General features: G+C 38.8%; 2 protein-coding genes across 5 annotated transcripts; one reads left to right on the top strand and one right to left on the bottom strand.

Moving 5' to 3' along the window:
* The first annotated feature begins 2,762 nt into the window (after positions 1 to 2,762).
* LOC6626266 (uncharacterized) lies at positions 2,763 to 7,555 on the top strand. Its single transcript, XM_002050872.4, has 3 exons — positions 2,763 to 3,075; positions 6,277 to 6,471; positions 6,545 to 7,555. The coding sequence occupies exons 1-3, from the start codon at positions 3,015 to 3,017 to the stop codon at positions 6,853 to 6,855; spliced, it is 567 nt and encodes a 188-aa protein (XP_002050908.2). The 5' UTR covers positions 2,763 to 3,014; the 3' UTR covers positions 6,856 to 7,555.
* On the bottom strand, positions 7,270 to 12,129 carry qkr58E-3 (quaking related 58E-3). Of its 4 annotated transcripts, none has more exons than XR_011417040.1 (7): positions 11,909 to 12,129; positions 11,725 to 11,846; positions 11,306 to 11,670; positions 11,152 to 11,238; positions 10,910 to 10,995; positions 8,447 to 9,725; positions 7,270 to 8,368 (listed from the first exon to the last, which is right to left on the bottom strand). XR_011417040.1 is itself a non-coding variant. In XM_070210489.1 (6 exons), exons 1-6 carry the CDS (start codon positions 12,063 to 12,065, stop codon positions 9,718 to 9,720), a joined length of 825 nt encoding a protein of 274 aa, XP_070066590.1. In that variant the 5' UTR covers positions 12,066 to 12,129; the 3' UTR covers positions 7,270 to 9,717. The 4 variants fall into 4 exon arrangements, 2 of the variants coding, with proteins under 2 accessions (XP_070066590.1, XP_032292624.1); XR_011417041.1 differs by having other exon boundaries at positions 7,270 to 9,154; positions 9,601 to 9,725; XM_070210489.1 differs by having other exon boundaries at positions 7,270 to 9,725.
* Between the last annotated feature and the right edge of the window lie 71 nt (positions 12,130 to 12,200).

Below are 12,200 nucleotides of genomic sequence, written 5' to 3'. Positions count from 1 at the left end.
ATCTTATTTAGGCATTCCTGTGCTGAATTCCATTAATTTATTTGGCACTGCACATTTCGTTGCGAACTGCCTTCTGCTGCTGCTCGCCGTTTTAATATGCTCTGACTGCTCTACATGCTCCTCTTACATGGAAGTTCCCAGAAGCGCTGCAGAGTCATCTGCAGAACCGGGAAACATCTCAAGTTGGCATTTTCCATTTTACAGTGTGCATTTGCTTAATGAAATCGCAACGTTCCCAGCGTTTTGTATGGGAAGCCCGTCGATTGCCCTGGCAGGCACTGTGATTTACTTGCTCTGGAGAGACCACAGCAGCGGTGGCTCTGTACGTTGGGGGATCGCATCCCACAGATGCAGTTTGCGGCAAGATATGACGACGACTGTCAGACAGTGTCATGTTTGTGCTCTGCTTGTGGACACATGTAATGTGCAATGCAACATTTGCTGATATGTTTCGAGTTGCAAGCGAGACAAACAAACAATTAAAATTAATCTACGACCATAAAACAAAGTGCGTATTGTGTGAGTGAGAGAGTATCTCGCGGATGCATTATGCATTATGAGCGCATGTATTTGTGTGTATTTCACATTCATCTTGTTGTTTGTGTTTTGTCTTCTGTTGGGGACTGGGCCTGGTTGCCCGACTGCCCGGCTGCCTGGTTGCTTGCTTGCCTGGGTGCCAAGTTTTTTGTAAACATCCGCAAATTCAGATTTGGGGCCAGTCAGCAGTCTGAGATTTTGTAGCTCCCCCAGCAACACCCCGAATGCTGCACATGTTCGCGCCTGCAGCTAAGCAATGCTCAGGATATTAATCAAATATTTATATTTACACGTAGACAACGCACACATTGTTGGGCGGCGGCATTCACCGAATTTCTGAGAATTTTCTTTACAACTTTGGAAACAAATTAATCAAATAAACAACCGCGACAATTCATATGCATATATCTATGTGACTGTTGTGTGTGTGTGTGTGTCGGTCGGTTAAAAGCTGCGCGCTGCCAGCATAAAGCATTCTAGAGATCTTAGTAGCTGTATCTCTCGCTCATCTCAGTCGCCGCGCAGACTCCATTAGTGAGCAGCAGCTAAGAGACCCCGTGCGCATTTAAGAGAGCATTAGAACCTAGAGCTAAGCATTGGTATGCCGGCTGTGCTCAACATAGTTGGCAACGCGGCGCATACGTGCATGTCAAACCAGACTAGTATCTCGTCAGTGTGTGTGTGTGTCTGTGGACGTGTGTGTGTGTGCGGACGTGGGTGTGTGCCGGGGGTTGTTTTGCTGGTGTTTGTGCAAAAGAGCAGCCCGTAATGGATGAAACAGGACCCACAGTCCCCAGCAAAGGAAACAGAAATAATTGTTTGGAATTGGAAGTGTCAGCAAATGTGCTAAAGAATTTCAATCTTCCACAAAGCAAAAAGAAGTAAACACTCATAATACATATGTAAACATACACTCAAAAAATGCTTTGCAATCTTTTTATGGTAGTTACAAGAAATGTAGACATGGATATGCATATCGTGTATTTTTATTATATCACTATATTTATCCAGCAATGCGTTTTAGTATTAAGAAAATCTTTGTATAGATCTCTTACTGACTGACTGATTAGTGATCAACGCACAGACCAAACCGTAAGAGCTAGGAAGCTGAAGTTTTCACTGTAGTTAGCTTATGTGAATAAGGTGGAAGTTAAGAGCGGGGTTTGGCTAAAATATGAAAACAATTTAGACGTGTTTCACACTAGAATTTAAGCTTCCTCGATAGAAACGCAATTCAAAGATTTTTTGGGTGAAGTCTTAAGTTTGCATATATGTTAAATGTGTGTATGCATGCTTGCATATATACAAAACAAACATGCATACATGCGCACATGTATGCATACATGTCCGGATACCTACATACATGCATACGAGTACTTAGAGCAGAGCCTACTTGAATTCTCGAATTCTTGAATTCGTTTTTATTTTAATTTGCAGCACATCGACAAATAATCTGCGTTTGGTATTAGAAGAGAAACATGCATGCATACATATGCACATAAATGCATACATGCATGCATGCATACACTAACACACACACGCCCACACACTGTCCTTAATTTCAAGAGACTTGCAACTTTAAATATATATACTCTTAAATGTTAAAATGATATAGCAATAATATGATAATTCGGAAAATCTATCACTTCCATTATTTTGGCGGTAGAGTGATAAAAATTGGTAATGAAAAATATTATTGATTCGATCATAATTAAAGATTACCTACTTCTTGGATGATTTGTTTGTATCCCTTTTCTGTACAGTGTAGAGCATAACATGTGTGTCGCACTGACCTAGGCAGTGTTTATGAGTGCATACATATATGCATTTATATATACACCCTCCATAAGTCAACAGTTTTACGACATTTAGGCCACGGACTGGTTGTTATTTTGTGAAGTTTGCTGGAGCCGTAACTTCATTTAGTGGTCGCTTTTGCGCATGGGCATGCGATGAATACCAAATGGGGAAATGGCAAATGGAAGTCGACGAAGCATTCAGTGTAGCTCCACAGAGAAAGAGAGAGAGAGAGAGAGGGGCGGAGAAATAGAGAGAAGAACATGTCCAATATCCTCGTTGTGAAGCTTGCGCCAATTCGCAATTGGGCCGCAAGTCTGGGAGCGCATTGTGAGTCATCGTCATCAGCGTTCGCATAGTTTTCGTTTATTTCCTTTTTTATATGTGTATATTTTTTATGCTGCATCGCGAGTTCTGCTGGCATTCGCCAGCAGTCGTCCTACACGGTTCGTGGTGTGCTCTCCGCGCGACGGCAAACCGACCAAACAACCAAAACAACCCACGCAAAGTTCTCAGTGTCTCAGTGTCGCTCCAAGTGAACGGGTTTCGCGCTTCTCGTTTTTGCACATAAATAAACATAAAAACAAAACCAAAAAAAAAAAATATAGAGTACATATCGCACAGAAAAGTGAAAAGGATTCCTAGTTAAAGCAGCTGCAATTATCTTAATTACAATCGAAATGTCCAGAATGACGCATCTTTTGCTGCTGGCAGCTATCATCGGATCTCTGCAAATGCCAGGTACAAATCCATTGCTCTGATTCATCTTGGTTGCATTTGCGAACGATTCAAGAAATTCAACTTGAATCTGTTTAATGTTTATGGATTCCTGGCCATCAGTTAGGCATTTATTTTTCGAATTATTCAAGCATATTGCAGTTCCATTTACTCACGCACAAACAATTATTTATAGCTGTGGCATTCATGTGAATATATTCATTTATTTACATATATTTGCAGCTTAAGTTAATCTCTGGCATCTGTTTTATGCACACATATTCCAAAACTATTCACATTGAAAACATCTTTTGAGCAAATCCCATTTATATTGCTTGGTCAATCGACTTGCCAAACAAATATTGGGCTGAAACATTTTAAGTTTATCAATCATACGTCATGTTGACAGATCTGCCAATTGGCACATGTGTTGTGCACAAATCTCGGCCATATTTTCCATTTATTTTTCATTTTTAAATAGCCTTAGCTCGTTTTATTTCCATGCGAAAACTATGGCACAAGTAGCTATACCCAACACATATTGCACACACACAAATATCTCAGAGTAGCTTTTGTGTTGCCCGCGGCAGCGATTCCATATGGCGCCTACTCTTGAGGAATATATAATATCTGGCTGTATACACAATCCTTCGGTTTGCATAATCCCAAGATTACAGCACAGCGATAAAAAGAGAGCCCTTCAACAAAGTGCCTGCGTTTTATGCCACAAGCCAACTGGATGCAAGGCACAAAATCGATGGATTAACCCAACCCCCTCTTCCACCAAGAACATTGCACTTTCCCAACGAACCGCTAACCATGCATCTGCATCAAAAACAAAAATATTCTCTGGCCACCAAAACAAAGCCATTAGCTGATTCGTTGCAACTTGGAAAATGCTGAAAATTCCTCAACTTCATATAACTGGAATTATTATATACACCCAAAAATATGCTAAGGAAAAAATTTAAACTTTACTGGATCAAAATTACTCATGAAAATCTTGAAGCTAGATATAACCGATAGAAATTAAGGCTTCAAAGTATTCTACATAGTTTTTGGTCATATTATTCAGATAAATGTTATAAATGATCCGTCCACAAATCTTCAATTTTTAATCAAATCAAGAACTTTGCTCGTCTAAAGATGGCAAAAATCAGAACCAAAACTTGATTCAAGTAAAAAATTCTTCTTTAAGGTCTAACTTTTTTGTTTGTTTGTAGGCCACATTAAGATAAATATTGAACAAATAAATATTAAAAGTTTAAATGAATCTTAAACTAACAACAAAATAACTTCAATTTAGGAACAACCATACTCAAATGAATCGTCTTTTTACTAGGATATTTAAACTAATAAGAAATTCCTCTTTAAGTTCATCAGAAATTAAGTAAGAATTAAACTTGATACGCGCTCAAAGCCTTAACCATTTTATTTATTAATGATGAATGAAATACGCAAATTGGCTCGCCGTTTTTCTCTCAGTGTAGCAGAGTGAAAATCTTTGAATGAGTCTCTCGGCTTGCAAATATCGAATTGTCACAATATTAATGAATAAACATAAACAAATGTTTTTGTATTCACAAATAGTTACATATTCGCAATTATTTATGGGAATAGAGACATACAAAGCTTATCTATCATCATGGTCACGTATATACGTAGACACGTACTTAGAAATAGAGAATTTCCTTACAGACCGAGACGAGCTCGTGCCCATCGTTGATGGGAAACGCGTCTTGGCAACCATAACAATGACAGTTGAATGAAATTCGGGAGCCACTTGTGGCTGACGGCGTTGAGCAGGGTATTTATGTGGTTGGGCACCAATGGACAAATTGGTGCCACCGCAGACTCAACCATGGAATGGGGCAATGAGCACATTGTTAAAAATATCAGCATGATTAAAGTGACTTTGAATAATTAAGCTACTGGGAGCCGGGGCTGTTGAATGAACACGACAAAATGACTGTACATCGTTCGAATGGCTCACCCCAGGGTTATCCAGCAAGAATGAATAGCTTTTCGTGTTTACGTTTATTAATATATTAAATGAGTATCTCGTAGAGTGGAAACAGTCGCCTTATGTTACCTTTGGCTATCTGTTCCGGATGCGCACATCTTGCTTCTACTATACTATTATTTAATCCCAGAGCCCAAATAGTTAAGGCCCGGAAACCCATTAATTACAACCACCAATCTTTAAGTCGGATTGTTTCTTATCTAGCTTAAGATAAGCCCGAGCCAAACAATATTTTAAAAAATCTGATAGACTAAAGAGATTTTGGTCTATGCGGGATAAATTCAATTCAATAAAATTACTTTTACTTAAAGCACATTTAATTGTTCTACCGAAAATGATAAGAAAACAATTGTTGAGCTTGTAGCCCTCTTGAATTCTTTATCATATTTGTATTTGATGTGGGCTAGTGTTCAATAAATATATCATATGAATGAATTTAGCCACAGACATGGTTAGCTGCTGTAACTGTGACCTATTTGAGTTTGACTAGCACAAGTCCTAGATACATAAACGCTCGATATTCGATGTGTGTTAATAAACAGGACAAATAACTTACCGCACGCTGAGTGTGTGTGTGTTGTTGTGTGTGTGTGTGTGGGTAGGTTGCCAATTTCAGGACCCTAAGCGTTGGACTAAGAGTGCAAATGACGCAAGCAATTCGAATACGTATCTCCACCATCATATTGTGAATACTTGTGTGGGAAGCCTTGACATAAATCAATATACAAGTATATGGTGTCCGTGTCCGTGTCCAAATCCCGAAAACGCTTCACTGACAATTCCCGTGTGCTGAAGCTGTTATGCCATAAACTTATAATGACCTCGAGGAGCTGACATGGCATGTGAAGACTCGTGGAATATGAGCATGTGCCGTGCTAGTCATCCAAATGGGCGTTGACACCCTGCCACCTGGGCTGCGCCCTTTTCCTAATGGTTTTATGCTGTCGTCGTCAGATGGGCGCGGGTGGGTCAGGGTTTCGGCTAGAGAATCTAAGCTTCGGCCCAGCCGATTTTCGGATAAGCTCGATTATCGCACGACACGAAAATCTGTAGAGTATGGTCAGTCAGCATAGAGTGGGTATTTAGTGCATAATTGGGCCTTAATTACGTTATCCAGGTGTGCTCGCTACTGTTGTTGACCTTGCCTCGCCCAGCTCAGTCATTCTCCATTCTATCCTATAATGTATGTGTGTACTCCACAGCACACGCCGCCGGCGAGACAAGCCCCGATTATGAGAATGTCTACGATGATGATGACGCCTCGCGTTCGCCCGGCAATTTGGCCAAATCCACAGCAGCTCCAATAGTGCCATACTTCGATCAGAAAACGGCAGTCGTCTATGTTCAGCCCAATGCGACTAGTGTGAAGCTCGATTGCCCGGTTAAGAACTATGATGGTAAATTGAAGACACTTGGGGTGTGTCCCAGCTGGGCATTAATTGCCATATATCGTGCTTCATATGCTTTCAGCCATACACCATGCGATACTCTGGTACCGGGACAAGCAGCTCGTCGTGAATGGCAACCAGTCGATCATCAATATCTACAGTCTGGACAACCAGTTCGTCCTGAATGTGCCGCTGGCCAACGCGACTGGCCACAACTTCGAATGTTACGTGATGCCGGCTAATGTGAGCCGCCAGATAACCATCAAACTTGGCCTGCCGCCAACCAGCCCGCCTCCGAGCTCAGCCCCTAATCTCAGCTGGCCAACAGCTGTGAACTGCATAATCCTGAGCGCTCTTTCGCTCGTCTATCGATCTGCAACAGCCCGTTTCTGAATATCCGTAATCTAAAACCACATTTAACCCATGCACCACCGGCACTTGAACATTTTATGGCAGAAGGACTTACAGAACTGCGCACACTCAAAGACGAGCTTGAATCCGAGTAGTTAAATGAGCTGATTTTCGAATTAAGGATTCCTTGGTTCCATTTCCATGCAATTGGAGCATTGCTTATACAATTATGTTAGGTGTTGCTTTATTATTATAGAATATAGATATAAGAAATAATATATTTAATTGCATTGCATGTATATACAGATACATACATACCTAAATGTTTAGTGGTAAAATGTTAAAGCTACTTTTCCGACTAGCTATTGAATGGACGAATCCATGTTTGTAAGGTACAAGCATCTCAGCGCTGGACCTGCTTAACTAATGTGTGTGAGAAGAAATGCTTATGAAATATTATGGGATGAATAACTCAAGCCGCGAGCACATAAAACAATATTAAAACTATATGCCCACGGAAATAATACAATTAAACATGTTGTTATTCCCTTGTACTTATTGCCGCTATATATTCTGAACCTAGCCAAAAAAGTTAGGTCGAGCAAGTTTCTAAATTCCAAAAATATTTAATGTGCACAACTTCTTAAATATGTTATGCCCACCAAACTCAAGATAAATAGCAAAAAAAAAATAAAAGGGGTAACATCTTGTTTTGCATGTATTCTTAAGTATCTAGATTAAATATACGATTCCAGCAGAAAAATATATATCAAAGCTAGTGTTCATATGGAAAATATAATTTTATATATGCAAATTATATTTCTTATATTTTGTTGAACAAAGTAATTAAACAAATACATGAAATGTACGAGAACAAGTGTCTTAAGTTAATACAAAATCGAAAATAAATATTTTGAAACTCTCAGAGAAAGTAAAATAAATTGAAGCTACCAAACACACACAAAGGCTAATTGTTTACTTTATTTTAATGATATAATCATTAAGACAATGGCTGTAAATGCAGCCTGCACAGAACTGAAGGAATTGTGCGGCGCAATCAATGCAGATATCGTTTAAAACTTCAATTTCAGCCTTTTATGCTGTAAAACTCACCCTTATGGAGACCTACCGAATGCCATAGTGAGCGCTTGCTTGGCTGCGCTCGACAGCTCGAACTGAATAGTGGAGCGGATAGGGGCGGCTGAAGAAGTAAACACCCGCCACGGCACAGCACGGCACGGCGTAGAGGGTCGCGCGATAGGGACAAACAATGCACGCGGACTCTGTCTCGCGCAGGCAGCTCGCCGGGCGTCAGCCGACCAGCTGCAGCTTGTGGGTAGGAATTCCGCAATGTGCGCAGGACATGCAGGCCATATGGCAGGGCAGGCTGAACAACACAATGGGCCACTCAGTGGCACACCAACGCCAGGGTGGTGGAACCGACATGCGACACAAGCCAAGCGCGGCTCAGAAACATGTTTAGCTTCCTGCGAGCGGCAGTCGACAACTGCAACGCGGCCAGGACACATCTAGTCATCGAATCAAATCTGTGCTGCTGCATACCAAAAAGTAAGTGAAAATCTATAATCTATAGCTAAAAATTAAGGATTACACTAATTTGAGCTGTACTCACTTCAGATGATTCCAAACACAGAAACCATTGCCACGGCGCAGGAGAGCTGTGCGACTGTCGCAAGCGAGCGAAACTTGTGCGAGGAAAGCCGCTGCAATCGGCTCCAGACAGCGGTAGATGTCTATCATCGAATATTGGAGCACATGCAGAGGCAATCAGCCTGCCAAGAAGCCTACAACTATGCACAAAATCCGTACGACGAGGTGTTGAAACAAATTTGGATTGCAGCCTTTACAGGAGGCAATTTATACTATCGCGCGTAGCCCCACACGTTAAGAATTAATTTCGAGTATGAAGAATATAAGTTTTTAAATTGTTAAATATGTATATAACTAATAATAATGAACATTAATCATTAAATATTTATAAATACTTGGTCAGTTAACTTCTGACAAAGCTATCAGCTTTGGGTGGGACACTTCGTATCAATCAAAAGAAGAATGAACGGATATGAACGATTATAAAATACCCTTGCAAATATGCGGAATATTGTGAAACATTAAGAAAAATATAAGTACCAAATCACATTTACGACCGGCATTTTCGTAGGACCTTCTATCGATGATATATCTGCACGATATTCATAAGATTTGGCGCCTATATAAGAAGCATGGCACAACCAGGCTCAGATCATTGATTTTCGAATGATTATTCCTATGTCCGTTACGACAGTCTCTTGAATGTTTATATGCTAGCCGATGTCTCCTCCTACAAGAATATAAAATATACACATTAAGTATATTAAATGAAGCTGACAATTTTTAGAGACCTAATTATATACATATTGGACTGATCAATTTTCTAAAACCTATAAAATGACATCATATACCGATATAAATAATTATTCATTCATTACGAATTCATAGAACGACTTGTTAGTCCGTGGCTTATCGTTTTGTTATCAAAAGCTGAGAATATTTAACAATTTGTATAGACTTTAATGCTTTTCTTGCCCTCAAAACAAAGAAGTTGATTATATTAAAAAAATTGCTACATTTATTACGTTAACCTGGAAACTTCAAGTTGATTAATATGTTAAGAAAAAAATATGCATAAATTAGTTTATTTTATTTTTTTCAATATTGAATTTATTAAAATCATTGTATTGTAATCAAAAATTATTCAAATATATATTTATATATTTGTGTACATACCTCAGACATGGAATTGTTGCTTGCAACATGACAATGATATTTATGTATAAAATAAAGGTATTAAAGGTATCTGAGGTCAGATCATCCATAGAGACTCGCTCGGCTCAAGAAATGATCTCAGCCAGCTGTAAAAGTAATTCGTTTGTTCAAATTTTACATTGAATATCGAATAATTGTTATTGTGCTGAGCATATTATTTATTTATTGTAATTTAAAAAATTGATAAATTTATTTGATAGTCTTTATTATTATCTTATTGAAATATGCGCATATTTTGTTATAAACTTGAACTTTTCATTGATATTTAAATATATGCATTGATCCAAATTTAATTGTTTATAAACAAAGTGGTACTGTACTTTTTGATGCCGATTTAATAAGCACTCTGGCTGTTATAAAAGTTTTATTTTATTTATAAATTCTATTGCTAGTGACAAACTCATTGGCAAGCCGTTGTTTATGTATCTATTATAATCAAATATTTATCAGCTGCTTTTAGTTTATTAAAATTGATTTCGTTTATTTCTTTCACTTCATACTTAGTTAAATAGTTTTCGAATGTAAGAATAATTTAATTGGCCTTCGGAATGCTCACATCCATCAACGTGCCGAATTATGTGAATACTTACAGGGAGTGTGATAGGGCGTGAACATTATAATAGAAATTAAAAACTTTTTATCTTTTGATATATATTCATTAATGTATTATATATTTCATATTTATTTAGCATTGGGAATTGGTAGCTTTCAAAAGTGTGTTTCCATCCAAGGCCAAAATAAATTGAAATGTTTTCTTGATTTTCAAATTAATATTATTCTTAGAGTTTTTGCTTTTTCGCATTATTTTTTTTGTAACTATTACATCGCTTTTTCGCTTGTCCTTTTATATGTGTATGTATTTTCAACTTATATTTTCTTAGAGAATTTGCGTATTATTTATACTTTTTCAGAATGGTGTACGTATTCGGTTTATAAGACTTGATGGGTGGTTCGCGCATACGTTTCATGTCAGTTTGGTATGGCTGAGGCCGTTTATATGCAGCTGCGTTTGTTGGTATTATTGATGGGCGTGCTATAAAATTATTCATTTTTAATATGTTATATGTACGTAAAAATTCAGTAGGTATATAAAGTTATAAATAGAAAATTTGTTATTTTAAAAATTAGTCATCGTTCAAATGCTTGTTTTTTTTTTTTTAATAGTTTATGCAATCGATATTATTTATTTGGTTGAATCCCAATACCCAATCCCCACCCTAAATAAGTTGTTTTAAGGGTTTTCTAGCTACAAATCGTTGGCTCAACTTACGTTTGGTGTATTCATAGCCCGATGGTGCGCTACGCTTGGGCATGCGATGATCATACTCGTAGGCCACCTCTTCAGCCTCCTCAGCTCTAAAAATGGATGGCATTATATTAAACGAAGTGAATATTTAAGCAACTAGTTTAAAGCTCAAATTTGTTATATGCTGCCTCGTTCGTTTCGTATCCGTTGCTTATTTGATGCGTACAGAAAATTTAATTTAAAATTATACTTTACAAGTAACTTACTCGGGCGGATTTTCCGCTGTTCTCTTGATAAGATTCAAGTATTTCGGTGCGCCGCTGCTGCCACCGAACTTCTTGTCAAAAACGGATCTGCAATTAAGAATTGATTGGATTTTCAAATGTGTACAAATAAGATTTGTGCGATTCCGGTGCGTACCTGTATGCCTCCAGATTGGGCCCGTGAATGTTTTTGGCAGACTCTGGATCCATTTCCATAAGCTCGCGCAACTGTTCATGTGAGACTTCGTCGTTTTTGTCTGGAATTAGATACTTACGGATCTCGGCCAGGGCGTAAGCGATGCGTGCATAGCACTCAGCTGGCGTGGCCACAGTGCTGACTTCTAGGAAGAGGTCCTTTTGTAGATGAGCATAGCGCGGATCTCCAGAATTTCGCAGCTGCTCCTCCTTGCTGCGGTCACGTATGGAGCTGCGCCCTTTAATGGCAATCTTGCATTGTGTTTCATCTTGCAGGCGACGCAGTGAATTGCCTTTGGGACCCAGAATCTTTCCAGTGAAATTGAACTGCAAGTACCAGCGATTTATGTAAGCCGCACTTTAATATTCTGTTGGTATTACCTTTGGGTATTGTTTGACTGGCACGAACACCTTTTGTGTTATTTTCATTGGCTTCTGTTTGTAAACGTCGGCGTAAAACTCGCGGCCAGGTATGCGACCTGTGCAGTACACACGGTCCACGGCTGCAATCAAAAACATATGTAGGCAATTTATGCAAGCTATATGTTGGTTTCTTTTTTTATACCTTCGTCAATTAGCAAGGCACATAATGGGAACTCGGCGGACAGGCGCTGGCGTTCCTCATCTAAATCGGCCAAGAATTTCTGTGCTACTTCATTTAAGCGCGGCTGATGCTCATGTGGGGCTGGTTTTTCACTAAATTCACTATTCGAATTATCCATATTAAGATTTTTCAATTAAATTCACGTGAAAATTGTGTATAATAGTTTGCAACGCTATTCTTCTTCTTCCTCGATTAAACTTGTCAAGTTGTCGGCGATTGCAAGTTGAAACGACTCTGTTATCGATGCTTGTGG

The sequence above is a fragment of the Drosophila virilis genome, chromosome 5 (assembly GCF_030788295.1).
Source record: "Drosophila virilis strain 15010-1051.87 chromosome 5, Dvir_AGI_RSII-ME, whole genome shotgun sequence".
Classification (NCBI taxonomy): domain Eukaryota; kingdom Metazoa; phylum Arthropoda; class Insecta; order Diptera; family Drosophilidae; genus Drosophila; species Drosophila virilis.
This window is presented reverse-complemented; position numbering and strand designations above follow the sequence as displayed.